The sequence below is a fragment of the Lissotriton helveticus genome, chromosome 1_1, assembly GCF_964261635.1.
Source record: "Lissotriton helveticus chromosome 1_1, aLisHel1.1, whole genome shotgun sequence".
In the NCBI taxonomy this organism is placed as follows: Eukaryota; Metazoa; Chordata; class Amphibia; order Caudata; family Salamandridae; genus Lissotriton; species Lissotriton helveticus.
The window spans coordinates 890,959,312-890,985,331 of record NC_136057.1 but is presented as its reverse complement, the minus strand read 5'-3'; the positions used below and the strand labels follow the sequence as shown (position 1 = coordinate 890,985,331).

Here is a 26,020-nt window from a genome sequence, read left to right as displayed (position 1 = left end):
GCAGTCCCCTCTATGCCTGCTTCATAGAGTATTTATATCAGAATGTCATGGTAAACCGTGTCAAAGGCAGCCGAGAGGTCCAAGAGAAGTAGCGCAGCAACCCTGTTGCAGTCAACTGTGTTCTTCAGGTCATCCCAGATGGCAAAGAGTGCAGATTCTGTGCCTCTTCCTGTACGGAATCCTGTTTGGAAGTCTGAAACTGTGGCATTATCTTCATTGAATTGTGACACCTGGGTGTACGCTACTCTTTCTATCAGTTTGCCTTGGAAAGGTCCATTTGTAATAGTTTTGTAGTTGTCAGGGTTCAGCGGGTGCAAGCTTGTTTTCTTCAGTAATGGGCGTATGCGTGACTGAGTTATTCTGGAAATATATCTGTAGTGAAGGAATTGTTGATGATTCTTCTTACTGGAGTGGCAGAGGATGTTGTTAGAAGAATAGCCTTGAAGGGTTCTGGTGGACAATGACCAGGTCCATAAATTCTTAGTGTAAAATGTGTTGGAAGGAACAGTCTGCCCTCGGAATCTGGCATCTGTTGATTCCCCCCCAGTGTCCGTCTGCTGCTCGTGTTGTAATTCGAGTACTATTTCCTAACCTCCACCCTCCCTTTGTTTCTCACCCACCCTCCCCACAACCAATAAAATAAACAAAACCTATAACAAACAAGCATTAGTCCAGGCAGGAAAAAATTGCCAGCAATGCAAGGACTAAAACTAGAAGGCATTTTTTATGTTCAGTATTTTTTAATAGGGTTGTTCAGTTCTACATAATAGCTTCTTGGAGATTTGGATATATATATATATATATATATATATATATATATATATATATATATATATATATAATAACTTTTCAACATGCTACTGTAGGAAGCTGTTTTTCTGTTGCAGCAACCCCTCCCCCACTTTCTGCCACATTTCTCATGCACTTTAACATGATGTTCCTTGAGTCCCTGCCAATCAGGTTCCCAGGGCCTGTTCTTTCACAAAACTGTACCTCTGTACCCCCAATTGGAACCTCTCTGTCTGAATGTAAGTCCCTTGTAAAAGGAACTATGGGTACCAAGGGCAATGTGACCAGGGAAGGCCTCTAAGGGTCCTGTACCTTAACACACACTGCCATTGCAGGCTGTGTGTTTTGGTGCAGAGAAAAGTGAAGTCGACATGGCACACATACCTGTGTGCCATGCCAGCAACCAACTATCTATAGGATAGGTAAGACACCCCTCTAGCTGGGTGCAGTATACCACTGGTGAGGGTGCAGTTGCATGAGCACTGTACCCCTACAGTTTATACGTCTATTCTTATACATTGTAAGTGCAGTAAAGCCATAAAGAGTATATAGTCTGGGAAGTTTGGTTGCAACCTTCTCAGCATAGTAAACCCTCACTAATGCCAGTGTGGGATTTAATATACCATGCACTCGGAGGTCATCTTGGAGATGCCCTCTGAAAAACGACCAGCCTCTGGTGGGTTCCTTAACTGTTAAACACCAGCCTGCCACCACTAGACATGTTTCTGGACCCATGGGTTGGGAGTCTTCGCTCCCTGAGCCCAGGAACAAAGCCTTTCCTGGGCGGAGATGTTCACACCTCCCCCAGGTCAGGAAGATCCATCTGTGGAAGGGGATCTTCAAAGGTCTTGCCGCCTTTGTAAACCGAACCCCAGCCTCTCCTGCTATCAGGAGCAGTCCCCTTTCCTGTCTCCCCTCATTTTCGAAGGGAAGACATGCGGGAAAAATTAGCACAGCCCAGAAGGTGTCCCACCTCTGCCAACCCCACCCTTTAGGTGGGGGAGGTGAAGTGAACGCCACTCTTCAGTGCCTGCCATCTTGCAGATTGCAGGAAATCAGCAATCACAATTAGGGATTGTGCCCACTCCCCCACGTGGGTGAGCATACCAATGGTGTAGTCGCCCTAAGGTCAGTAGCCCATTGGCTACTGACCTCGAGACCCCTAAAATGCCCCCTAAATACAGTATTTAGGGACCAGCTCTGAACCAAGAAGAGAGACTCCCGCAAACTACAAAGAAGGACAACGAAAGAAGGCGCTGACACAGAGGAGACTGCAGAGAAGAATTGACATGGCCCGTCTGCAGTTTCCAGAGATCCTGCGCCAAAAGTCACCTTGTCCTGCAACCAGCGACCTCCAGAACCCTGACAGGTCTGACTGCCTTCAACAAAGACTGGATCTCCCGTGAACAGCAGATCTGTTCAAAAGAACAAAAGAAACTCCCAAGACCGACTGAGCCTGCTGAGGACAAAGAAAACCTACACCTGGAACCACCACTGCACCCGACGCCTACGGCCCGAATCTGAGTGGCCCACCGGTCCCAGCGAGGTCCCCAGCACTCCAGAGTCCGAGTCCGCCATGGATTAACCCCTCCAGAACTCCCTGAGGTCGCCTGTAGCCCTTGCACGGAGACCCCCCTGTGAGTGGCCCGTTAAGGTGAAATCCGACCTCAAAAGACACCTCTGTATCCAGCTGCCCTGCGCCCTGGAGAAGACAACCTGAGGTGCACCTATGTCCCTGAGCCCTCCAACTTACCTGACCAGCTGCTGGTTTCTCCCAGAAGACTTGCTGGACCGAGCCTGCAGCCAAAACCGGCAACTCCCATTGAAAACAGGGAATCCAAAACCGGCAACTCCCATTGAAAACAGGGCACCTGATGCCAAAACACCCTGAACCCAGCTGCCCCAGCGCCGCTGAGGGTGCACCTTGTGTGCTAAATTGGATACTCCTTTGCCCTGAGCTTAAGTCCAGGAGATTTGCTCCCACAACCTCTTGGCCTGCTTGTAAGCAGCCACCAATCGGAGGTCCCCTATCCCCCATTGGATAACATTGGGCCTCAGCACCCTACACCCGGCCACCCTAGTGCCACTGAGGGTGCTTTGAGAATGCATTCTCGACCCTGGAGAACCCTGGTTCTAACCCCAGAAACCCAACTCCCATAACCAATTACTTACCTGTAAACCGATAACTTCATTTCCGCCCATAGGATTGCATTGACTGCTATTCTTTGAAAATGTTCTAAGTGTGGAGTTGGTTTGTATGAAACCTTGAAAACTGCAAATGTACAAAAACTTAATTACTTGCCTTTTCTCTGGGAAATATCCTAGTGTGATATCTAAGCATATCATACTGAGACTAAAAAGTAATGTAGAAAGTAATCTCAAAAGTAACTGTAAAGCAATTTTAACTGTTGACTTACCTGTAAACAAACCAATTGCATCCAACTGCATTTCAATTGAATTTCAACTGCAATATTACTGCAAAGTATTATTTCACTTACCTGCACCAGGCCTGGCTTGGTTCTAGAAAGAAAATAACTAAATAATATTTTTACACAAACAAATTGGTCTGAGTTCAGTCTTTGAGTGTGTGACATAATTTCTTTCCTGAGTGTGTACAATACATGCTTAACACTACCCTCTGATAAAGCCTTACTGCTCGCCCACACTACCACAAATAGAGAGTAGGTTATTATCTACTTTTACCTCTGCCTTCCTCTGGGGTTCCACTGAACTATGTGCACACTATAACTTACCTTGGTATAGTGTATACAGAGCCAGCTTCCTACAGCTACACAGCTGCCATGCTGCTTTACAACGTAGCTTAAAGCCATTTCCTAAGCCAATAGCTCTTATAAGGTCCCAAAGGCGAGACCCAATGCTTGCTTCTTTAACGAGCTTTTACTTCAGAAATGTTCAATTACTCCTCTCACATTTTATACTTAAACTCTCATCTCCACTGCTGCCATTCTGCTGCTTTCTTTCTAGATAGCCCTCAGCTCTGCTTTAATCCTCAAGCGGCAACTGCAAAGGACATTACTCATACCGTGATCATGCGCAGCAGTCCTTCTTCCTGGCCGCAGGGCTGCTGCTTCTGCCCACAAACACCTCTTTGCTTTGCCAGTGACTGTTCTTTTTCCTAAGATTCCAGAACGGTTGTATAAAAATACACCAAACCAACAAAAGGAACCAAATAGAGCCAGGCACTGTGTGCCTTTGAAATTTTCTCTGTTCGGGTTTTTATTGGATCTCACAAGTGTGCAGAGATGATCTCATGATGTGGATTTTTTTCTTTTTTTTTTTTAAAGTTTTTATTTTCATTTCGTATTCAAACAGTCATAAACATCAGTAAACATTAATCATCTCCATCTGCAGTTAATTGACATACATCATATTGCACAACATACAAATCAGCCCTTTCCCGGCACAGTGTCAATACATTACTATGGGTGACGTCACTCTCTGCACACCCCTCCCGTATCTGCATCTGCGGGACCTATTCATATCACAGCTTATTTGGCCCCGTCACCAATCATGGGCTGTCCTCAGGGGTTGATGTCGTGTGTGGCGGATCGCAGATATTCCCCCGGGACTCATTCCACTTTCCCCATATTCTGGACCACTTTTTGGGACATCCCCTGTGGGTAGACTGCTCTCTCCGCCACCATGGCGATATCCATGTCAGTGCCCCATTGTTGCTGTGTAGGCAGCGTCCCAGAGCCCCAGTTCCTGGCTATATTCCGTTTAGCAATTGTCATCCCAGCGTGGCCAAGTTTTGTAATGCTAAATTTAGGTCAGTAGGTTGCCAAACATTTAGGAGGCAGCATCGGGGTTCTCGCTGGACCTCTGCCCTCCCACCTCCGATATCTCGGTCATTACCTGGTCCCAATAAGATAGTATTTTTGGGCAGTCCCACATTATATGATAAAATGTTCCAATTTGTACACAACCTCGAAGGCAAAATGGGTCTGGTGCATGCCCGAGTTTATGCAGTGTGGTGCGGGGGTAATATACTCGATGCAGCACTTTGAGTTGTATCAGTTTTAGCCGAGATGGGATCGCTGCCTCCCGGGCCGACGCCAGCGCGTCCCTCCAGTCGGAATCCTCCATGTCTCCCAGGTCTAATTGCTCTTTGTCTCGCAACGTCAGCATGGGGTCCGGTTGATTATTAACCATCTTGCGGTAGGTTTGCGAGATGGCTTTTTTGTCCATGTAGTCCGTAAGGAGTCTGTCCTCCAGGGGCGAGGACTCTGCCAATTTGGTGCCTAGGGGGATTGCGCTCTGAAGAGCATGCCTAATTTGGATATAGCGATAGAGTTCAGTGTCCCCCATACCGTATTTTTCTTGTAGAGCTGCGAAAGGGAGGACCGCCCCCAAAGGTCTGCAATCTTAGTAGTGCCTATGAGGTCCCATTTCCTAAACCCTTTAGTGTTTACCAGGGTGCCCAGCCTTCGAGTATCCCCGAGTGGGGTGGCAAGTCTGAGTGCACCTTCCCAGCCCAGTGCCCTTTGAGCAGTGTGCCAGATTTGGATCGTGTGTGCGGTGGGACTGTTGTGAACGTATCGAGGAACCTATTTAAATATTCCCGATTTATGCCCTAATGTGGTTATAACAAATCATATCCTTATAAAGGCATAAGAATCATATCCATATTAAGTCATAGCCAATTCAGTCCAAACACGGCAAGGCTACTCCCATAGACTCCTAGAAAGTACAACGTGTTCTTAAACAAACCAAGCCTCCAGCAGCCCGGGAATTCCCCCTGCTTCTGTTTTGATTTGTCCAAGAACTCCTGGAGTCCTGAAAAAACTGCGAGTTCTTAGTGACGTCTTGGAGTCTTGGGTCCAACCTTACGTCAAACTCAGCACCTTCCAGGTATAAATATACCAGCAGCTGCCCTAGCAAAACACACAGTGGTTTGGAGCAGATCAGCTATCTACTTGCCCGACGCCCTGCTGTGGCAAGTGCCGAAGGAAGCCGACCCTCCCATTGACGCACTGAGAGAGACACTGTCTTTTCTCCTGCCGAGAAATCCAGCTCCAGTGTTTCCAGTCACCCTTGCGGGTTGCTGAGAGATCGAGTCCTGGGAGAGAGATACAAGACCTCCTTCATTCTATAATCAAGGTACGGAGCTGATTAGATCCTTAGAGAATTCTTGATTCAGATTCTTGGCAAAAACTATCTTAACTTAAACTGCAGCTCACTTACTCCTTCCCAAGTACTAGGCTTAGGTTAGGTACACCGGGGTAAGCGTATCTTAGAAGCACCAGTTGAGTATGTTTAGTCATGGTTTTATCTATGCATATATTTGATCTATTTTAGATACCGTATGGCTTAGAAACCATACCATGCTTTTACAGTATTATTTTATAATACTCCTTTTACTGTACGCACTTTACTTTATGACAAGTATTACTATTGTGGCCACTCACTTCTCTTACATGAGAAAGAAGACTGTTCAATAAATAACCACTTTTATTGAAAACGCCCGTCTCTCTATTTCTCTGCGCTTCTGGTGAAACTAAGTATGCACGATTGACTAAGTGAAATAGTTATCTATTGTTTCCGCGACTCTGGAGATATAATCCTTATTCTGGAGGGAGCAAAGTTGTCCTGTTTATGCGGTTGTCAGAAACGAATCCCTTCTTGTCTATTTAGGAAAGTTAACACCTTCCTGTTTACTCGAGAAAGTTTCTAGTGACCTCTGAGCTAGCTGGCATTCATAATTAAGTCTAACATATTCAATAGAGACCTAGTCGACCTAAGTCCTACGTCTAAACTATTGTTTGTTATTCCAATGCGCAGAGCCTATTGGGAATATAGGAACTACACTACAGGACCTGTGAGTGCGTGCCGCCTCTTGTTGGTATAGAGGGCCTTCATCAAGTGGTCTGCAGGGAGTAGCGTCCTGTCTAGCCTGAATGCTGGCTCGTCCTGGGGGACATGCAGCCATTGATTTATTATCAATAATTGCTAAACCCAGTAGTAGAGTTTAATATTCGGTAGGGCATTACCTCCGTCGTACCAGCTACGCACTAATTTATGTTGCGCTATCCGGGGTGGTCTACCGTCCCACAACAGTGAGGAAATTTCTGCTTCGATTGCTTTGAAATAAGAGAGGGGGACGGGGAATGGGGTGTTTTGGAGGGCGCATGATGTGGATTTTAATGAAGCTGCCTTTGAAGAATGTTTCAAGCCATTTGCAGCGCAATCTCTGCCTTAAAGTCTACCTAACTCCTGTTTATAAATACACCTTAACATGCCTACCACATAAAATGAACACTTGATTGTATATTTATATGTTGAATTAAAAAATTAAATATACCTAAAACTATATCTTCTCCAGCCAAATTCTAAGCCTCTAAACTCTTCTCTTATTCATATTTCTATGCAGTTCTCTCATAAAATCACTACAGCTAGCTGTGAAGATTCAACTCTCATCCAATAAATAAGATTGCATTGTCTGAAACGTTTATTGTGCAACTTCTACAGGTATTGCATTACCACATCTCTTGTAGATGGGGAAATCTGGAATGCACCTATTGCAAGTTCAGCAGTGGTAGCCGGAATAGATTGGGGGCGGCAGAGCAGGGTGGTGTTGAGGGAGTAAGGGATAAGGGGAAAAAAAAGATACCTCCTTACCGCGTCTCTCCCACGTTGTTTCTTCTCCGTGTTGGGATGAACAGGAAACATCCAGGCTTCTAGGCTCCCCTGAGCCAGTCATAATGCTGCAATGCACTGTTGTGATAGTTTAAGCGCCATGGTTTGGTGCTCAGATAGGGTCTGGTAGCCTGGGCATGTTCCCCACCCAGGCTGTAATGCAGCCTGGGTGGAGAACATACACAGTGTGTGTGACTGTTTGACCGTCCCCTCAAAGCTGCCGCAGTAGGGAAAAATAAAATGATAAAATCAAATTATTTTATTTTTCCTCTATTTCACTGCTGTAAAGCAGTGGGGCGACGCTCCTCCACCTTAGCAAAGGAGCCGCCACTGAAGTTCAGATGAGCAGATTTTTTGAGATCATTACCTTCATGTAAACTGGAGAAAAAAAGTGGTGGTACATTGCAATCGAGCATGTAACGATTATAATTCTCTTTTTCCTTTCTCACAGAATTTCTTGTACCGCTGCAGGTATTCCAGCAGACATTGATACCACAACAGCTCTTTTACTGTCAAGAATTAATTTTCCAGTCAGCCATTCACCTTCGGGAAAATGGGGTAATTTTAATTTGTATTAGTTCTTTTTAATTAAATGATTGATTTTATTTGAAAGGCGTTTAGATTTCCATTATATTCCACAAGGAGTAGTTCCTTTTTTTTACATCTTATTTTATTTACTGGAACACGATCTATGATTCTCATTTGTCATGTACTGTCCTAAATGCCTTATGTTTCATCATTGAGGTGGTATTTGAACATGTCAGCATCCATGAAATGGATGATCTCAGAATGACAGTTAGTCCAGATGACTGTCTTGACAGCTTTTCTAAATGTGCCGACATAGTGTGCACAAGATGTTTGCTTTGTGTCTTTGAAATTAGTATGAATACATTATGCATTTTAGTGATTTGAGGACATGACCGCACACACTGCCTTGGTATTCGACACACCAACATTTAATTTCACCGGCTGCAGGCTTCTGAAGTAGAGCTTTGGGCACTAGCACTCATTATCTTACAAAGTAGGCACTGCTGGAAAAATAATATTGCCATTGTCATGTGAAAGGGAATCTAACTTACACTGGAGAACATGTCCGAACCAAAAGTTGCATGAGATTTGAATTAATTGCTTTGGTACAGGGAAGATGGTTAATCCCAGCAATACATGTGAAGGTGCATACACTCTACAGCTGTGGAACAGGGCAGGGCAACACCGAAAGGAAGTAAGAGTTCAGGCCAGGAAGCAGATTATATTTATTTATTATTTTAGAAATTTGAGCCTATATAATTGTTTCATGCTACCCCAGTGTCCTCCGATGTATGAGATGGCATATTGGAGACTTTGGAGAAAAAAAAGGAAAGATAAATAAGATTAGTTTTTTTGTAGAAAGATTTACTGAAGTCTTTATGACCCTTGAAGTTAGGGAGAGAAAGTGTGTGAAAAGTATACTTTTGCCACACATCTTTTATTCCAGACCTAGCTTGATAAAGAATTTTCTTTTCTCAATTAAAGTGTTAGGAAACGTTTTGTCAGAAACTCTGGTAGCTGTCCTACAGAGCCAAGGACGAGAGTAGTTTATGCCGAATAAGCGACAGGGCTTAAAATGGTTAACGTAAGTCCTGGAGAAAACTGCAAAAGGGATGTAAGTGCTAGTGTTGATCTCTCTGGACAAAAGAAAATAGTGCCTTTGTCTGTTTCAAATTCTACAGAAAATGAATTACAGACAGAAATTTTATTTGATAATACTGCGATATTCAAAGCAGGAGGCGAAAGTCAAATACTGTGATCTCAGACAGTTTGGTATTGAAGAGAGAAACTAGTCAGTGCTGACCTTCATGTTGATTCCTGTTCTTAATGTTAGATCTTTGAGCATGTCCACTACAAGATATTGTATGTAAGCAGTGGGAGCATATGCATGGCACTGTAGACACATTTTTCTCACTGTATGCAGACAATCTTCTGATACATTTGAGGCATCCAACAACAGTCATAGCGCTTACCCTTATGGTAATACTGCAGAAGTTCAGCATTGTATCTGACCTGCCGCGTTTTCCGTGTTGCACACACAGCTTTGCAAAAAAGAGCACATCAGTGTGAAGTGTTTATTAATTTAACAGACTGATTTTTGATGAATGTTTATTAGCAAATTTCTCAACTTTTAAATCTCCTCAGGCTCCAGACTGTATCTGGAAATGCGCAATAGCACCAACAGATGGCACCTTAAGGCTCCTCTTATAGCTCCAGTCCCTCCACCAGACGTGATGATACAGGGCCATACTAGGAGCTATACAATAGTTTCCTGCTCCATGTCCAGTTCCTATACAAATGTTGGAACCCTCTTTCAAGTAGTGTTCCAACCCTATAAGGCAGCTCTACCTTGCTCTGCTTTCAGGTACCATTGAGCCTCTAGGTTCCTCTGCCAGGGCTCAGTTTGCAGCTTTAGCCTCAATGCCAGTTTGACACACTGGGATCGGCACTAAGACTGATGAGGTTCTGCAGATGAGGGTGATGTTTATGCCAAAGCGTTTGCTGGTTGACAGTGCACCAATTTTGGTTCTTAGTCCTTCTTTGCCCCTGACCAGTTCATTTTGTATGAAGCATAAGAGAAAACTGGGATTCTTTGTGGATGTTCCGTTTTAAGACGCTTTAGCGCTTGTGAAGATTGATGCCCTCTTCAGCTCAGGCACCATTCAGATGACCTTCATGGTAACTTACAAAGAGAATGGCTGCAATGAGGTGGACATTCGGCCATATTCTGCAGTCATCTCAAAGCTGCTGAAGTGCTGGACCTCTTGGTATTGAAGAACCAAATGCAAACTTACTGACGTGAGATTTGGCAGCTGGCCTCTTTTGCTTCCGAGCCACTGTACCCCTTCAGTGAGGCTCTGTTGATCCAGTTCATGCAGCATGAGATAAGCTTCTCTCTGTTCTTGCCGGGAGCCAGTAGTTGGCTGTGCTCCATTGACCTTCTCTTGGAGGCCTCAAGATTTTCTCTGCCACCCTTCACCTGCAAGCTTGGTGTAAAGGCTTCTTTATCCAAATTTAACTCCTGTGCTTTTCCCTCTTCTCACAATTTAAATTCCAACTGCATGGACTCTATGTACAAAAGTTTTTCTACTCTGGCAGTCTGTCCTTGCGCTCCTCTAGTGTCATGTGCTTGTTGACTATGGCTAGCCTTCTTGATGGACAGGATGCAACCAAAGAGGTCTGTATGTGTTCGACTGTCCCCTTCACCCACATCCATATGAACCTTATTGACGTGCAGTTAGATTTCCAACCTTCAATACTAATTTTTGCCTGGAGTTCTTAAAGGGAGCCATGCCACAGCTCACTTGCTGAGGCTTGCCTCCCTTGCAAGCCAGTTCACTCAACAATACCAGACATGGTGGTGGCTATTCCAGAGACTAGTCTTTTTGCCAAGGCAGGCTTCCAGCTAATTCAGCAGACGCAAAATATTTTTCATGGCATGGTCAAGGGGAGACACAAACTTTTCCACCTTCCTCTTTCTCCTCTCAAACTGCTTCCACAAAACCACCTTAATTTACCCTCCGGCAAATAAGTGTTCAGTGACATGTCTCCCTTTTTGCAGAAAATTGGTGGGCCATTAATGTGGACCAATTTGTCTTCCCAATTGTAGAGAATGGTTTTGCAGCAAAACTCTTTTCTAGATACACATGCTGTGCATTTTCCTACCTTTTTATAGTTGGGTCCAGAATTGGTTTTGCTGGTTTGTTTTTTTCCCACTCTTTGGCGTTGTCTACAACAATTTGGTGGTATGTTCATTCTCTTTTGACGTCCGACATATGCCCTGGAAGGCCCTCTGCATGGTCTCCACCTTCAGGTGGTTTTTTTTGTGGGGTTTTTTGCCATTGGGGCAGGAAGCATAGGTTGGAGCACCAGGCTCATTAAAAGCTGTTCGAAGGAAGGCATTGACCGAACACTGCAAATAACCAGAAAACCAGTAATCGCAAAAAAGATCATCAAGAGCACTATTGAGTAAATGCTGAAAACACTAAAGAACTCAAAAATGTCCAGGTTAGCCTTGTTGAAACACAGCCGCATGGGCCAGAGAATAAACATCTGATCAGGTTGGAGTCATTGAGAATGGAGAATTACCCCCTTTATGTTTATACCAGAGTGCCACCGAAAGTTCATCCTGAAAGACAGTTGCAATGTCTTTAATCTCTGCCTACTGAAGCACCATAGTGCCGAAGGGTTCACAAGTTTTTACCAAGACACTCAAGGGCTGGAAGAAACCAAGGTTGGTGCACTGGGAACTGATGCAGAGACAGCATAAGCATTTATCCCTCTGTGACCTCGGTATCTTGAGTGATGATGGTAAAGGGTCCATGATTGAAAGGAAGAGTCATCTAATTTGGAAAGGAATAACTGACAAAGAACTTGCTGAGGAGGGGGATGCAAAAAGCACACACAGGTAACACAACAGAAGCACTGGGAAGAGCAGAAGCCCCTGGACTCACTCACTTGATGCGAAAACCTTGGAGCGAGCGGACAACAAAGCACAAACAGCCTCAGAGACCTAAACACAAGACCACTGTTAGGGGCAAGCACCAGGACTCCATTTTAATACCTTAAAGCAGTGGAGATCAGTGGTAGTTAGGTTAGCAGAAACAGGAGCCCCTGAATCCTTAGAGGAAAACTCCACTGATGGGCAATGCTGATCAAAGGGTGCACTGTTGTGGGAGGAAGAAATGCTGGGTCAAGCCAAAATGCAACACTCCAGCAGAAGTGGAATCTCAATGAATCCCTGAAGGGAGTTTGAATAGCAGTAAGGACAGAAAGAGGAACAAGTTGAGCTAGAGCCTACGATGGTGCCAGAGTTCCACAAGTAAGAGCAAGAACTCTTCTATGAGGAAGCAGAGCATTATGAGCAGGGATCCTCAAATTCACAGATGGGAACGGACAAGACCTGGACACTGATTCATCTGAAGAGGTTATAGACTATTGCCCCTTAAGGCAATCATCCTTTGACATTGCCATCAATAACCTGCTAATCAAAAAAAACAGCAGACTGGGTGTGCCTGGAAGAGTAGCGGATGGATTCATGTTTCCAGCTGGGGAGACAGATGCCACCACAAAAGAAAAATCCCATTTCTTCCTAGGTTTCCAAGTATTCTGGATCAGGGCAGGGATGTGTTTAGAAGCCAGCCTCCTCCAAAACAGTGATGCCAGGGAAGAAAAACAAATACAAACATTTCCCAAAACCCCACATACACAAGGTAATACAGTTGAAGGCTCCATTGTGGCCACAATGAGGAGAGCTTACGTCCCAACATGAACTGGTCCACAAGTGAACAAGAAAAGTAAGAGGATGGAGATGGTGGGGCAAGAAATGGAGAGAGCAGCTGCCATCCAGTGGAGGATGGCAACTCGTAGTCACTCCTGAATCACTCCTGAATCACTATGCCATCACCAATGGGAAGATGCAGCACCTCCCTGATCAATTCAAGAAATAGGCAAAGATGGTGTTGCAAGAGGGCAAATCTAAAGTCAACACATGCCTAACATCGGCATTGGGTGCAATGGATACAGTGAGCAGGCAGATGTGTATTGACACTACCCTGAGAAGGTGTGTTAGGCTTTGGGTGCAGGAGGTCTAGTTATCAACAATAAGTATGCCCTTCATAGACCACACTCTCCAGCAAATAGAAAAAGAGATTAACATAGCAAAGGTGATAGGACCCTTCGGTTTCATGGTCTTATCAGAAGAGGGTCTGCACCAGACCAGAGAGCACTAGAAGGAGAAGGCTTTCAGCCTAGTGCCCCACAATCAACATTTGCTGCACAGACCAGTGTGCAAACCGCACCTCCTCTATGGCGGGAGAAATTAGAACAGCCCAGAAGGTGTGCCCACCTCTGCCAACTCCACCCCTCAGGTGGGGGAGGCGAGGTGAAGCCCACTCATCAGTACTCTTCAGTGCCTGCCATCTTGCAAATGACAGGCACTCTCCAGTCAGTGTTAGGGTTTATCTCCCACGTGGGGTGAGCACACCAAGGGTATAGTCACCCTAAGGTCAGTAGCCCATTGGCCCCTGACCTTGAGACCCCTAAAACGCCACCTAAATACAGTATTTAGGGGGCAACCCTGTACCTAGAAGGCAGATCCCCACAACCTACAAAGGACAAAAGAAGACACCCAGCAGTGGAGACTGCAGATAAGAACTGACGTGGCCCCAGCCCCACCGGCCTGTCTGCATTTTCCAGAGATCCTTCACCAATAATCGCCTTGTCTCTACAGCCAGCGACCTCCAGAACCCCTGGGAGGACTGACTGCCTTCAACAAAGACTGAATCTCCTGTGAACAGCTCTGTTCAAAAGAAGCACCAGAGAAAGACTCTGAGCCTGCTGAGAACAAAGAAACCCGCCTGGAACCACCACTGCCTATGGCCCGAGTGGCCCACCGGTCCCAGTGAGGTCTCACCGCGCTCCAGAGTCAGTCCACCGTGGTTTGACCCCTTCAGGACTCCCGAAGTCACCTGCATCCTCCCCCACCCCTAAAAACTGCAAGTAGCCCAGTAAGGTGAAATCAGACCTCAAAAGAGACCCCTGCATCCGGCCACCCTTCCCCCTGGAAAAGAAGACCTGAGGTGCACTTGCATCCCCGAGCCCTCCTACTTAATGCCCAGCTGTTGGTTCCTCCCTGAAGACTTCCTGGACCGAGCCTGCATCCAAAACCCAAAAGCGGCAACCCCCCATTTAAAACAGGGCTCCAGATGCCACATCAGCCCCTGCTCCCAGTCGCCACTGTGGGTGTATGTGGGTGCTGCGTGCCCGTGAGTATCCACCAACTGGAGACCCCTTATCCCCCATTGTATAACATAGGGCTTCAGCACTCTGCACCCGGACGCCCTAGTGCCGCTGTAGGTGCTCTTTGAGTGCATCCTTGACCCTGGAGTAACCCTGGTTCTAACCCCAGAAACAAATCCCAAGACAGATTACTCACCTTTAAGCCGATCACCTGATTTTCTCGCATAGGACTACATTAAATCTGTATTGACTGTTACTGTGGAAAAAGTGTGGAGTTGAGAATTGTATGAAAACCTAAGAAACTATCTTTTGAGAAAAACTGACAAACTTACCTTTTATCCAGGAAATATCCCAGTGTGATATCTAGGCATATGACAGAGTAGAAAAAGTAATCCTGAAAAGTAATCAAAATGAATTACAACTATATTTGCAAATTTTTACAAACCTGTAAGAGAAGTCATTCCTCGTCCAGCCTGCTTTTTAATATTATCTACTTTTACCTCTGTAAGCCTTTGGGGATCCACTGGACTCTGTGCACACTATACCTTACTTTGGTATAGTATATACAGAGCCATCTTCCTAAAGGCAGTAATGCAAACTGGGTTTATGACTGATTTTAGAAACATATTTCTCATTCCCAGAGAAAGAAAAAACATTTCTGGGGGTGAGGCAAAACCTGAGGGAGGTTAACGTATTCCTGACAACCAAGAGGGTCCTAGCATTGACAACAAAAACTTGACCACACCAGAAGGAGCAATCCCTGCCATTGAGAACTGTTATGATACTAATGGAAAAGGTTCCATCATGCTTTCCACTAATTTCCAATGATAGGCGCCACATAAGATCAGTCAAAGAGTGGCTCCAACCGTGTGGTCACAAGTTAAAGGATCTAGTGGTTTTCACAGAGAAAGTGCAGAAGAATATACAATAGTGAAATACAACAAACATTACTATAGACAGGCCCTTCAATTAACCAACTCCCTCTGACTTTTACTCAGATCCTGCCTACACAGACAATTGAGCGCAAATGGGAAGCCTGAACATCCGCATTTATTGAGCGTGATGGAGGCAGTGGAACACATAAATGTTTTTGACCTGAAAAGAGTCTTCGTAGCACTGAATGCGGTTCATGCTTTTATGTCGGAGGGAAATCAGTGCAAAGCACAGACTTACTACACAAACACAATATTTTTCGTCAACAAATGGGGAGGAACAACATCTCTCGCACTATCCAAATTAGCCAAGGACATTTGGAAATGGGCTCTTCATTGACGCATAACCCTTTTATACCTTTACCTGCTCGGCTTGCAAAATGTAGAAGCCAGCACACTAAGCAGGAAAACAAGTGCCTCTCATGAATGGGAGCTAAAACGAGATAGTGAAGAGGGTCTTTCTGGCATCGGGTGTACCAGAAATAAAGCTCTCTACAACACAAAATGCCAAATACAAAAACGGTACAAAAGGGGGTTGTGACGTCACTTCCAGATACCCACAAGTATGGGCATCTGGAAAATATGAAATAACCTTTGGGAGGAACTGCGGGTTCTTCTTTATTACCACTCTGTCCTATATCTGCAAGTAGAGTGCATGCGTTTTGGTGCATGTAGTTTGCTGACCCTATGAAGAGAAGTAGTGGCAATTAAAGCTGTGTTGAGTGCAAAGTATTTAAGTCCTGCCTTATACATGTGTTCAAAGGGCTCTTTCATAAGCTGTGTGAGAACTATGTTTAGATTACCCTCTTTGTTCCCTCCAAGAATCTCTTGATGACTAGTACATATGAAAATCTTCTACACTAAGAAGCTAAACAAGCGAGGAAAGGGAATCAGTTCTTCATTTCCTTTGCAACAGCAAATAAAGGCTTACCTTAAACCAAGGGGACCATTTCAAAGTGGTTAGTGCGAACAATCCAAACATGCTATACGAAAGCAGAGTTAGCACTGGAATACGAACCAAGAGCTCACTCAGCAAGGAAACGGGAAGCACTATTGGCATTCACTGCTAAGATTTCTATAAATGACTTCTGCAAGGAAGCCAAGCCACATGGTCGTCCATGCATACCTTCACAAAACATTGTGTGGCTATTGAAGCCAACAGAGAAGTGCAGGTGGGACATGTTTGGAAATACAAACTCATTTCAATCCAGCCTTCAAAGGAGGGAGAATGGTACTACAAAATCAATGCACAGCATGTGAACCCAGAAATGGTTCACGCTGCTAAATGAAATATTAGACCACTGTTAGGCTCACTTTGCAGTTTGAAGAATGTTTTGGATTCATATGCGATTCTTTAGCCTCCCTAGAAATGAGAACAGCGGTATTAAATACAAGGCAAACAGGAAGCAAAAAGAGTAACTAAAGTTGCCAAGTGGGGAAAAAAAAGATAATCTGAAGATGGTGACCATACACAGTGGCTTCCAGGACGTATGTCTGACATCAAAGGAGGAGAGACATGCCACCAAATGATGGTCGACAACGCCCAAAAGAGAAAACAAAACCTAGAGAAAAGAACATCTGGACTCAATCACTAGATACAAAGCCACTTCCACAGGTAAGTAACCATTTTGTTACGCCCTAGTGTTTCAGAACACTACCCCTCTCACATTCGTCCCATTTAATTGGTGGTGTCGGCCAACAGTGTCAAGATTTTTTCCAGACCGGTGTTGACGCTCTTGAGCAAAAGGCTCATCCAGCTAGTTGCCAAGGCAGAGAAAAGCCAAGGGTTCTGTTTCTACTGCTTTCTGGTTCCCAAGAAGAGGTGCTTTCATCCTCTTCTGGATGTTGCTTAACTCCTTCCTCCACAAGGATAAATTAAAGATGCTCTCTCTTGCTCCAGCACCATTAACTTGGTGTCTGAATGCTTGATAAAATTCCTGGACTTTGAAAATGTTTATTTTGATGTCTCAGTCCTGCTCTCACAGGAGGTTTCTGGGATTTACTCACTACTAAATTGTGGTGTTCCCCTTCGGCTTGACGAAGGTTCTTCAGCCGGTATTGACCCCCTCTGAACTGCTTGTCCCTTTTAATGAAGCCCTTATGGGTGCACATTTTGTGATCTAGTCCAAGCCCAGCACAGGGGCCCGCTGCCATCGACCTTCCCCAGGGAACCCCAATTTCCTATTCAGCACCCTACCCTAGAGAGCTTGGTGGTCCAAACCTCCACTTGCCGCGTAATCTCAGGTTCATTCTGTACCACCCCTCTGGATAAGGAATCCAAGAGGTTGGAAACCGTAGGCAAGAAAATGTTATTTTCCACCAGCCTCGCACTGTCGCACTGCATGGCTTTTAGGACATGGCTCCCATGCACTGTGGGATTCGGTTGTGCAGATGCTACCCTTGGTCCTGAAAGAGGCCCGGGACATACTCTCTCAAGCTATGGGAGAGATGCAGCCAAGTTCATGATCAGATGTGGGCTGGATACAACAGACTTGCTAGGCAAAGCGATTTCTTTGTCAGTGGCCTTACGATACCACGCTTGGCTGAGAACTACTGGCTTTTCAGGGGATGTCCAAGCCAAGCTTATGGACATACCCTTTGATGGTTCCTTTCTCTTCGGACACAAAATGGACTCCATGCTCGAGCGCTTCAAAGATAGCAGTGCTATGGCCAGGTCTTTCTGCCTTTGTTGCCCCCAGCAAACCCCAGTCTGCCTTTCACGGCCTTAGAATGATCTTCCAGCAGTGTTCTTTCCTGCTCAGCCACCACAGCATTCAAGCTCCCCCGCAGCCTCCAAACCTCTTTAGTTCGCTCTTCAACCACCATGGGCATCCAATAGGAGACAGGATTGCCAAAGGTGGGCACACCTCTCCTATCTTGGTTTTCCGCCGATTTCCCGTCCAAAGTGGGGGTCCGAACCAGTGGGTACCAGTTGCTGGGAGCAGCAAGTGGCTGGGTCAGCTCACAAAAGCGGCAAGCCTTTGAAGCTTCCCCTTCGTGGATCCTCCCCCTCCTGGGGGAGGAGGTTTGCCACCTCTGCCCAGAATGTACTTTGTTTTAGGACCCTGAGAGCGTGTGGCACTCGAGCCAGGGGTCCAGAAACATACCTGGGAGGCATCTGGCGAGCAGGCAGTCAGCCAGGTCACTAGAGTTAAGTCGTTTTTCAGGGGGAATCTCTAAGATGCCCTCTGAGTACATTTGGCATTAAATTCCACACTGGCATCCGAGTGGGTTTAATGTGCTGAGAAGTTTGATATCAAACTTCCCAGTTTTCAGTAAAGCCATTATGATGCTGTGGAGTTCATACTGACATACTCCCAGACCATATACTCTTTATGGCTTTACTGCACTTACAATATCTAAGAATAGACTTAGACACTGTAGGAGTATAGGGCTCGTGCACCTGTACCCTCACAAGTGGTATAGTGCACCCAGCTAGAGGGGTGGCTTACCTATGCCATAGGCAGTGGTTTGTAGGCATGGCTTACAGGGATATGTGCCACGTCGACTCTTCACTTTGCTCTACACCAAAACAAGCAGCCTGCAATTGGGGGGGGGGGGGGGAGGGTTAGAGTGTGTGTTAGGGTACAGGGCCTCTAAGGGTAGCACAGTATGTGCTGCAGCCACAGAGGCATTCCCTAGTCACATTGCCCTTGGTACCTTTGGTACCCTTTACAAGGGACTTACCAGTGGCCAGGGAGTTACCAATGGGGTATGCAACAGTACAGTTTTAGGGAAAGAACATAGGCCCTGGGTACCTGAAAGGCAGGAACCCATTGCACATTTGGTTAAAGAGCATCAACATCAGGAAAAAGGTGGGGGGCAACCATGCAAAAAAGGGCACTTTCCTACACCTTGCCAGTGTCCCTTGGGTCTTCACCAAGGTCATGGCAGTGGTTGCAGCTTATCTGCAGAGATCAGGAGTGCCAGTCTTTTCCCATCTCGATGACTGGCTGTTAAAGGTGGGCTCATCCCTGGCTGTCGTTTCCCACCTCCAGAGTGCAGAGGTCATCCTGCAGTCACTGGTGTTCACTATCAGTGTGCCGAAGTCACACGTGACTCCCTCTAAGACCCTTCCTTTCATCAGAGCCGTTCTGGACACAGTGCAATTTCAGGCTTACCCCAAACTGTGAGTTTGGGATACTCACGGTATGATACTGATATTTCAGCCTCTATCCTGGGTTTCAGAGAGACTGACTCTGAGACTGCTGGGCCTCATGTCCTTTTGCGTCCTGCTTGTGGCACATGCCCACTGGCATATGTGGGCTCTGCAGTGGGACCTGTGGTTTCAGTTGCGCAGCTTTAGGGTAATCTCTCCGACATGGTTCAGATCTCCAAAGGAACTGCAAACGATCTTCAGTGGTGGCTAACGAACCGCGATTGGGTCAGCGGAAGACCGCTCTCCCTTACCTAACTGACGGTAATCTGACAGTACTGACAGATGCATCACTCCTGAGGTGGGGCAGCCATCTGGGAGAGGTGGAGATCAGATGCCTCTTGTCTCCGGCGGAATGTGGACTCCACATCGATTTAATGGAGCTCCAGGCAATCCGGCTGGCATTGAAAGCTTTTCTACTCTCCCAGGAAAAGCTAGTGCAGGTGTTCACAGAAAACACCATCGCCATGCAGCAAACAGGGTAAATGGGGTCATGGACCCTTTGTCAAGAGACCCAGCTGCTCTGGACAATGGTAGAACAGCAGGGCATATTCCTAATGGTTCAACACCTGGCAGACTATCTGAACACCAGGGTGGACAAACTCGGCCGAAGATGCCTATGAATCACTAGTGGCGTCTCCATCCGAAGGTGTTGCAAAGCCTCTTTTAAGAGAGGGGAGAGCCTTGGTTAGAACTGTTATCAGCTGCAGAGAACATGCAGCGTCTGCAGTTTTACAAGCTGGAGTTTCCAAGATGGCTCTTGGTCTGAGATGCTTTTCCGCTCAAGTGGAGCTCAGGCCTCCTGTACGCCTTCCAGCCCATACCACTCCTGCCCAGAGTTATCAAGAAGATCAAGAATGACCGGGCCCAAATCATCCTTGTGGCTCTAAACTGTGCTTGGAGGACTTGGTATCCTGAGCTGTTGAGCATGGCCATCGGTCCTCCGATCAGGATCTTCAGTCGCAGCAACAGGGGAGGGTTCTCCACTCAAACCTGTCAACGCTCTACCGTCAAGCGTGGAGATCGAGCGGCAACAGTTGATAGCTTTCTACCTTCCACCCTTTCTGCAATGGCTGCCACGTCTGCAATGTTATCTTGGCAGCCAGGCGTCTCTCCAACAAAAGACAGTATATGTCTGCTGTGGAGGCAAGTTTGTGGCATGGTATGCAGACCGATTGATCCTCTTTCTGCTCTACTCTCTCAAGTCCTATTTATTTTTTCACTTGCCCAGGAGAGCTCGGCTTTGGGCACCTTGAAATGTTTTCTTGCTGCCATCTCAGTCTTTCTGCGGTTGCTAGATCAGCCATCCTTGTTGAAATCCCCTTTTCATAGGTTTTTGAAAGATCTGCTACACGTGTTTACACCTTCACAATGCCTCAGTGGGACCTTAACCTGGTACTCACCTTTCTAATGTGCACTCCCTTATAACCACTGCACAACTGTCCTCTCCGGCTCCTTCCCATCAAAATTGACTTCCTAGTGGCGATAACATCTACTCGGAACGTCAGTGAGCTTCAGGCGTCGTCATCTAAGTCTCTGTCTTGAACATCTTCCCAAACATGCTGGGTCTTGGTTACTAGAGCCTCCTTCCTGTCGAGAGTTGTTACTCCCTTTCATATGGGCCATTCCATCACCGTGCCTATTTTTTAGGCTCTGCTACTTCCCTCCAGGAGCGACTTTACCAACTGGATCCAAAAAGTGTTGTCGTTCTACCTTGACCGCATGAAAGAGTTCCGGGTGGACGACCAACTCTTCGTGAGTTATGTCAGAGTGAAGAAGGGAAAGGCTGTGCAGAAACAGACCATATTCTGATGGATCGTGCTCTTAAAATCCGCTGAGCACTAGTAAAAGAAGCAACCCCCTGATGGCTTGTATGCTCATTCCACCAGAGCCAAGTCTGCAACCACTGCGTTTCTACGCAGAGTCCCAGTCCTGGACAAATGCCAGGCAACGTGGGTTTCTCTGTACACATGCACAAAACACTACTGCCTGGACAGCCAAGTCTGTCGGGGCAGGCACTTTGCCCGTTTGGTCCTGCAGGGCTTTTTAATGTGAAATTGTTGTGCTGACCCACCTCTGGGGAGGATTTAGTTCAGATGTTAGGAATCTGTTACTAGAAATCTCTATCAGATTAGCAAGTTACTTACCTTTGGGAACGCCTTATTTGGTAGAGACTTACTAGCTGCAGATCCCTTACAGATCCTCCCATCTTTACAAACGGATTTCTACGGACAGGGCTTTCCCATTTCAGAACCATTATTTTGCAACCCAGTGGTCAGTGTTCTACGTGGCTTTGCGCTCCTGGCGTGGAAAGTCGCGAAAAGAAACTAACGTCAGCACGATGGTGTGCCACCTATATTGGCACTGCGCATGTCACTTCCAACGTGGATGCCGGAAATGCCACACAGAGACCAGCAACACCTATCGACACGCAAGGATACTGCTCACGAAAAACTTCCGGATACAGTTTGATGCTTGGGGATGATTCTAAAGTAAGGAATCTGCAGCTAGGTATTCTCTACCAGATAAGGCGTTACCAAGTAACCTGTACTACAGTACCTTCCTGAAAAGTAAAAACATAAAGCCATTAATCTCTTTAAGGTGAACTGATTTAGACCGCAAGACAGTTGAGTGCATTAACAGTATTCACAAGGTATTCCTGCCTTACGTCACATTTCAAACCTGAAGTAAAAATAAATATTATAGATAATGGTTGGTGAAAATTTGCAGAGAATTTGTTAACACCACAATGGTAAAGATGAAAAAGGACAATCAAATGGCAAGGGTTATGGGGTCGCCTTCACAATAGTCATAGTAGGGAGGCATCTTGATGTAGGCAACCATGTGACCAACGCCTAGCATATTTCCAACTACAGGCACAGTGTGGTGAATGTGACTAAACACAGTGGTAACAAACAAATCCACAGAGACATTCCTTTTGTGGAAGAGTAGTAAGCATAGGGCAGAGTAAAAGAAGTGTTGTCAATACCACTAGGTGACGAGACAACAACGCCCCTGACCATGCAGCACCAGGGGGGTGGGGAAAGCAAAGGAGTGAGGTATTTCTGAGAGGAATGGGATATTCCCTTACACAAGTGGGTGTTAAAAATGGTTACAAGGATATTGTGTAGAATCTTTACAAGCTACATCAAATGTACTACTAAAAAACACAGTATAGGCACACCATATTTCGTTATTGTTAGAGCGGGAACAGTCTGTACTCCGAAAGGAAGCAAGTTCCACACAGAGCACTAAAGCAAGTAGTGTTTTCGTTTACTTCCTGTTACCAAAAGGACTTAACACTCCAGTATGTGTTCTGTTTACTAACCCTGTACAACTACATCAAGACAGAGAGGTTCAAGATGACCTCTTTACAAAATGTAATATCACTGTCTGAGCAAGAGGATTTCTTTGTCACATTAGTCCCCAAAGATGCATATTTTCTCATCCCAAGGCAACCAAAGATAAAATTGATGTTGTGGAAGGGGGAGCAATACCAATTCACAGTTCTACCTTTGACATACAACCAATTCAAAAGTATTTACAAAGTATCCTTTTGTGGCACTAACAGCACATCCAGTGCATCAGACTAAACATGGGCATGAACTATACACCAAAAGATATCCTATACGTTCACAACACAAAAAATACAAGTGGGTGGGAAGCTTGAACTAAGGAATAGAAACAATTCTTGTTTTGTTTTAGACCCTTACCCACCGTGTTGGTGCCATGCTTCATCATCTGGTCTCAGCCTGGTACATAAAAACTAGAATGGGCTCACCATATTCAAGGGAGCACTTTGGATAGTTTCCAGCCTGGGTCTTAGAACAAAAATACCTTGCAATACCGATGTATCCTTTTAAATGTGGTATTCCTAGTATGATTGAAATCAATACGGGCAGGGGGCTTTTGGAGATAACGTCTCTACATGTTTTGGTCGTACATGTTTCAGCCCTACACTATGTAGCCCATGGGGTCCTGGGCTTTTATCAGTATGAAGCAGCCAAGTATGATTAAACACATATCCTGAGTTGTAGGGACAGGTATGTCACATGGGAGGAGTGGTGGACTTGCCCCTGGCGTCACACTGTGGTATCATGTGGAACATTTTGTCTAATCCAAAGTAGTCTTTTAGGGACCTAACAAAGTACATGCTAAGAAAAAGAAAATACAAAAGATGAGGGAAAACAGTCAGCCATGTATGTACTCAGTTATTGGTCCGTACTCGAAGTGGGTGCTCCTGTACTTACCCCATCAAGGGTGCCATGTCTCCTGCCATACCTTACAGTGCCCATGTCTCCTTCCCAGTGATAAAAGGGAGAACAAACATCATGCCATTTATACTAAGTAGTTGGCACAACGCTGTAGTTTCCATGGAGATTACTGCATCATAGCATGAGTGCATATTCGCGCATGCACGTTATTCTGGTATAGCCTCATGGGAGTTGTAGTGTTAGAGGCCTACTAAGAAACCCCGCCTTGAAAGAATGTGTTCAGATGGGCATCCTCACCAAATCGATAAATGGGAATGCCTTTAAACAATACCAGACCAATGTTACCAAAGTATTCATGTTACTAGATTAATTGGGAATCATGGTGAACCTGATTTCCATCCCCCCTTCAGTGTCAAGTAAAAGTAAATATAGCACCATTGCCAAGGACAGAGCTATCACTTGAGGATCAAATTCATCTTTACCAGATGTCACAATCAGACCATGAAAAGCAGGATGTTGTTGAGAATTATGGCATTTAGCATCTATGTGTTAACTCATGCCCAACTTCACACAATTCCAGCATATGAATGGTTAACAAACCAATGGTCACAGTCTTTAGGGGACTGGGAACATCTCGCATTTTTCACTCACAGAGTGGAGAAGGCCTTACAGTGATGGACATTGAGGAGACCCACTTTCAAAGCACCATTTGCCACAGTGGCATTAACCAACAAGCATTAGAAATGCAATCGGGCTCGGATTTATTTGAGTTTGAGCTAATGACATTGTAAATGCCAATGTATTGTTGCTATGTGTTATGGAGTGTGTTCATGTGGTGTGTACTGCCAGTGATCTCCTTGTGAGTGTGAGAATATTGCACCGTTACTGCCTGTGATGTCCTTCTTGTGAGTGTGAGAAGCTTGCACCTCTGCTGCCTGTGGTCTCCTTGTGAGTGTAAGAAGCTTGCACTGCTGCTGCCTGTGATGTCGTTCTTGTGAGTGGGAGAAGATTGCACCTCAGCTGCCTGTGGTCTCCTCGTGAGTGTAAGAAGCTTGCACAGCTGTTGCCTGTGATGTCCTACTCACTTCTCTACTCTACTCACTACTCTACTCACTACTCTGCACTCACTACTCTACTCACTACTCTGCACTCACTACTCTACTCACTACTCTGCACTCACATCTCTGCACTCACTAATTTGCACTCACTACTCTGCACTCACTACTCACTACTCTGCACTCACTACTCACTACTCTGCACTCACTACTAACTACTCTACTCACTACTCTGCACTCACTACTCACTACTCTACTCACTACTCTACTCACTACTCTACTCACTACTCTACTCACTACTCTACTCACTACTCTACTCACTACTCTACTCACTACTCTACTCACTACTCTACTCACTACTCTACTCACTACTCCGCTTTCACATCTCTGCACTCACTAATTTGCACTCCCTACTCTGCACTCACTACTCTACTCACTACTCGGCACTCACTACTCACTACTCTACTTACTACTCTACTCACTACTCTACACTCACTAATCTACTCACTACTCACTACTCTACTCACTACTCTACTCACTACTCTACTCACTACTCTACTCACTACTCTACTCACTACTCTACTCACTACTCTACTCACTACTCTACTCACTACTCTACTCACTACTCTACTCACTACTCTACTCACTACTCTACTCACTACTCTACTCACTACTCTACTCACTACTCTGCACTCACTACTCTGCACTCACTACTCTGCACTCACTACTCACTACTCTACTCACTACTCTACTCACTACTCTACTCACTACTCTACTCACTACTCTGCACTCACTACTCACTACTCTACTCACTACTCACTACACTACTCACTGTTAGAAAGGCGACCCCCGGGGAGGCAGAAGATGTCTGACTGACCACACCTAGGTCCACCTCTCCGTCGAGAAGTAGCCGAGCGTTTACTGAGAGGCCTCCTGAACGATGGTCCTCTCCTAGGATCGTACAGCAGAGTAATCACAACACTACAGATGGACACCACACAAGAGGTCAAGTTCTTAAGCTTTTATAACTAGTAAAAGGTTGCGGTTTTTTGGTAGTATGTACAAGCAGATCGAGGGATCTGTAAAGTCTCGTAAAGAGGGGTAAGGTAGCGGGACAGTCTTACTCTGGGCGGAGGACGGGATACCCTACGCACAGCTCTCAATCCTCGAGCCGGGGGGTTCCGAGAGGTCGAGCCGCGGCAGCGCCAGCAGGCTCTCAGAAGGTCGTCGGGTTACGGATGAGTTTGTCTGGTGTCGGCCGTGACAGCGTCAGCAGGGCTTCCAGTCCAGGATACAACTGGCGTCCTACTCCGGGGCGGGCCCAGATATAGGACGGAGGTCCTTTGATGTCCGGACCCTCGCGCCTGGGGGCAGGAGGGGCCGAGATGATGGTGTCCAGACACCCAGCAGGGGGGTGGAGCCAGCGCCCAGGGAGGCCGGAGGGCGATG

The 26,020-nt window shown here is 45.9% G+C and overlaps 1 protein-coding gene across 2 annotated transcripts in view; it reads left to right on the top strand.

Moving 5' to 3' along the window:
• The window catches only part of SCAF11 (SR-related CTD associated factor 11), an 864,597-nt gene that overhangs the window by 533,363 nt on the left and 305,214 nt on the right, over nucleotides 1-26,020 (top strand). For both annotated transcript variants that reach the window (XR_013607094.1, XM_078675739.1), the window contains exon 10: nucleotides 7,898-8,004. Coding sequence is in view for 1 of the 2 variants with exons in the window: in XM_078675739.1 (XP_078531865.1) it covers nucleotides 7,898-8,004 (107 nt within the window). In the remaining variant the exon portion in view is untranslated. The remainder of the gene's footprint in view (nucleotides 1-7,897; nucleotides 8,005-26,020) is intronic.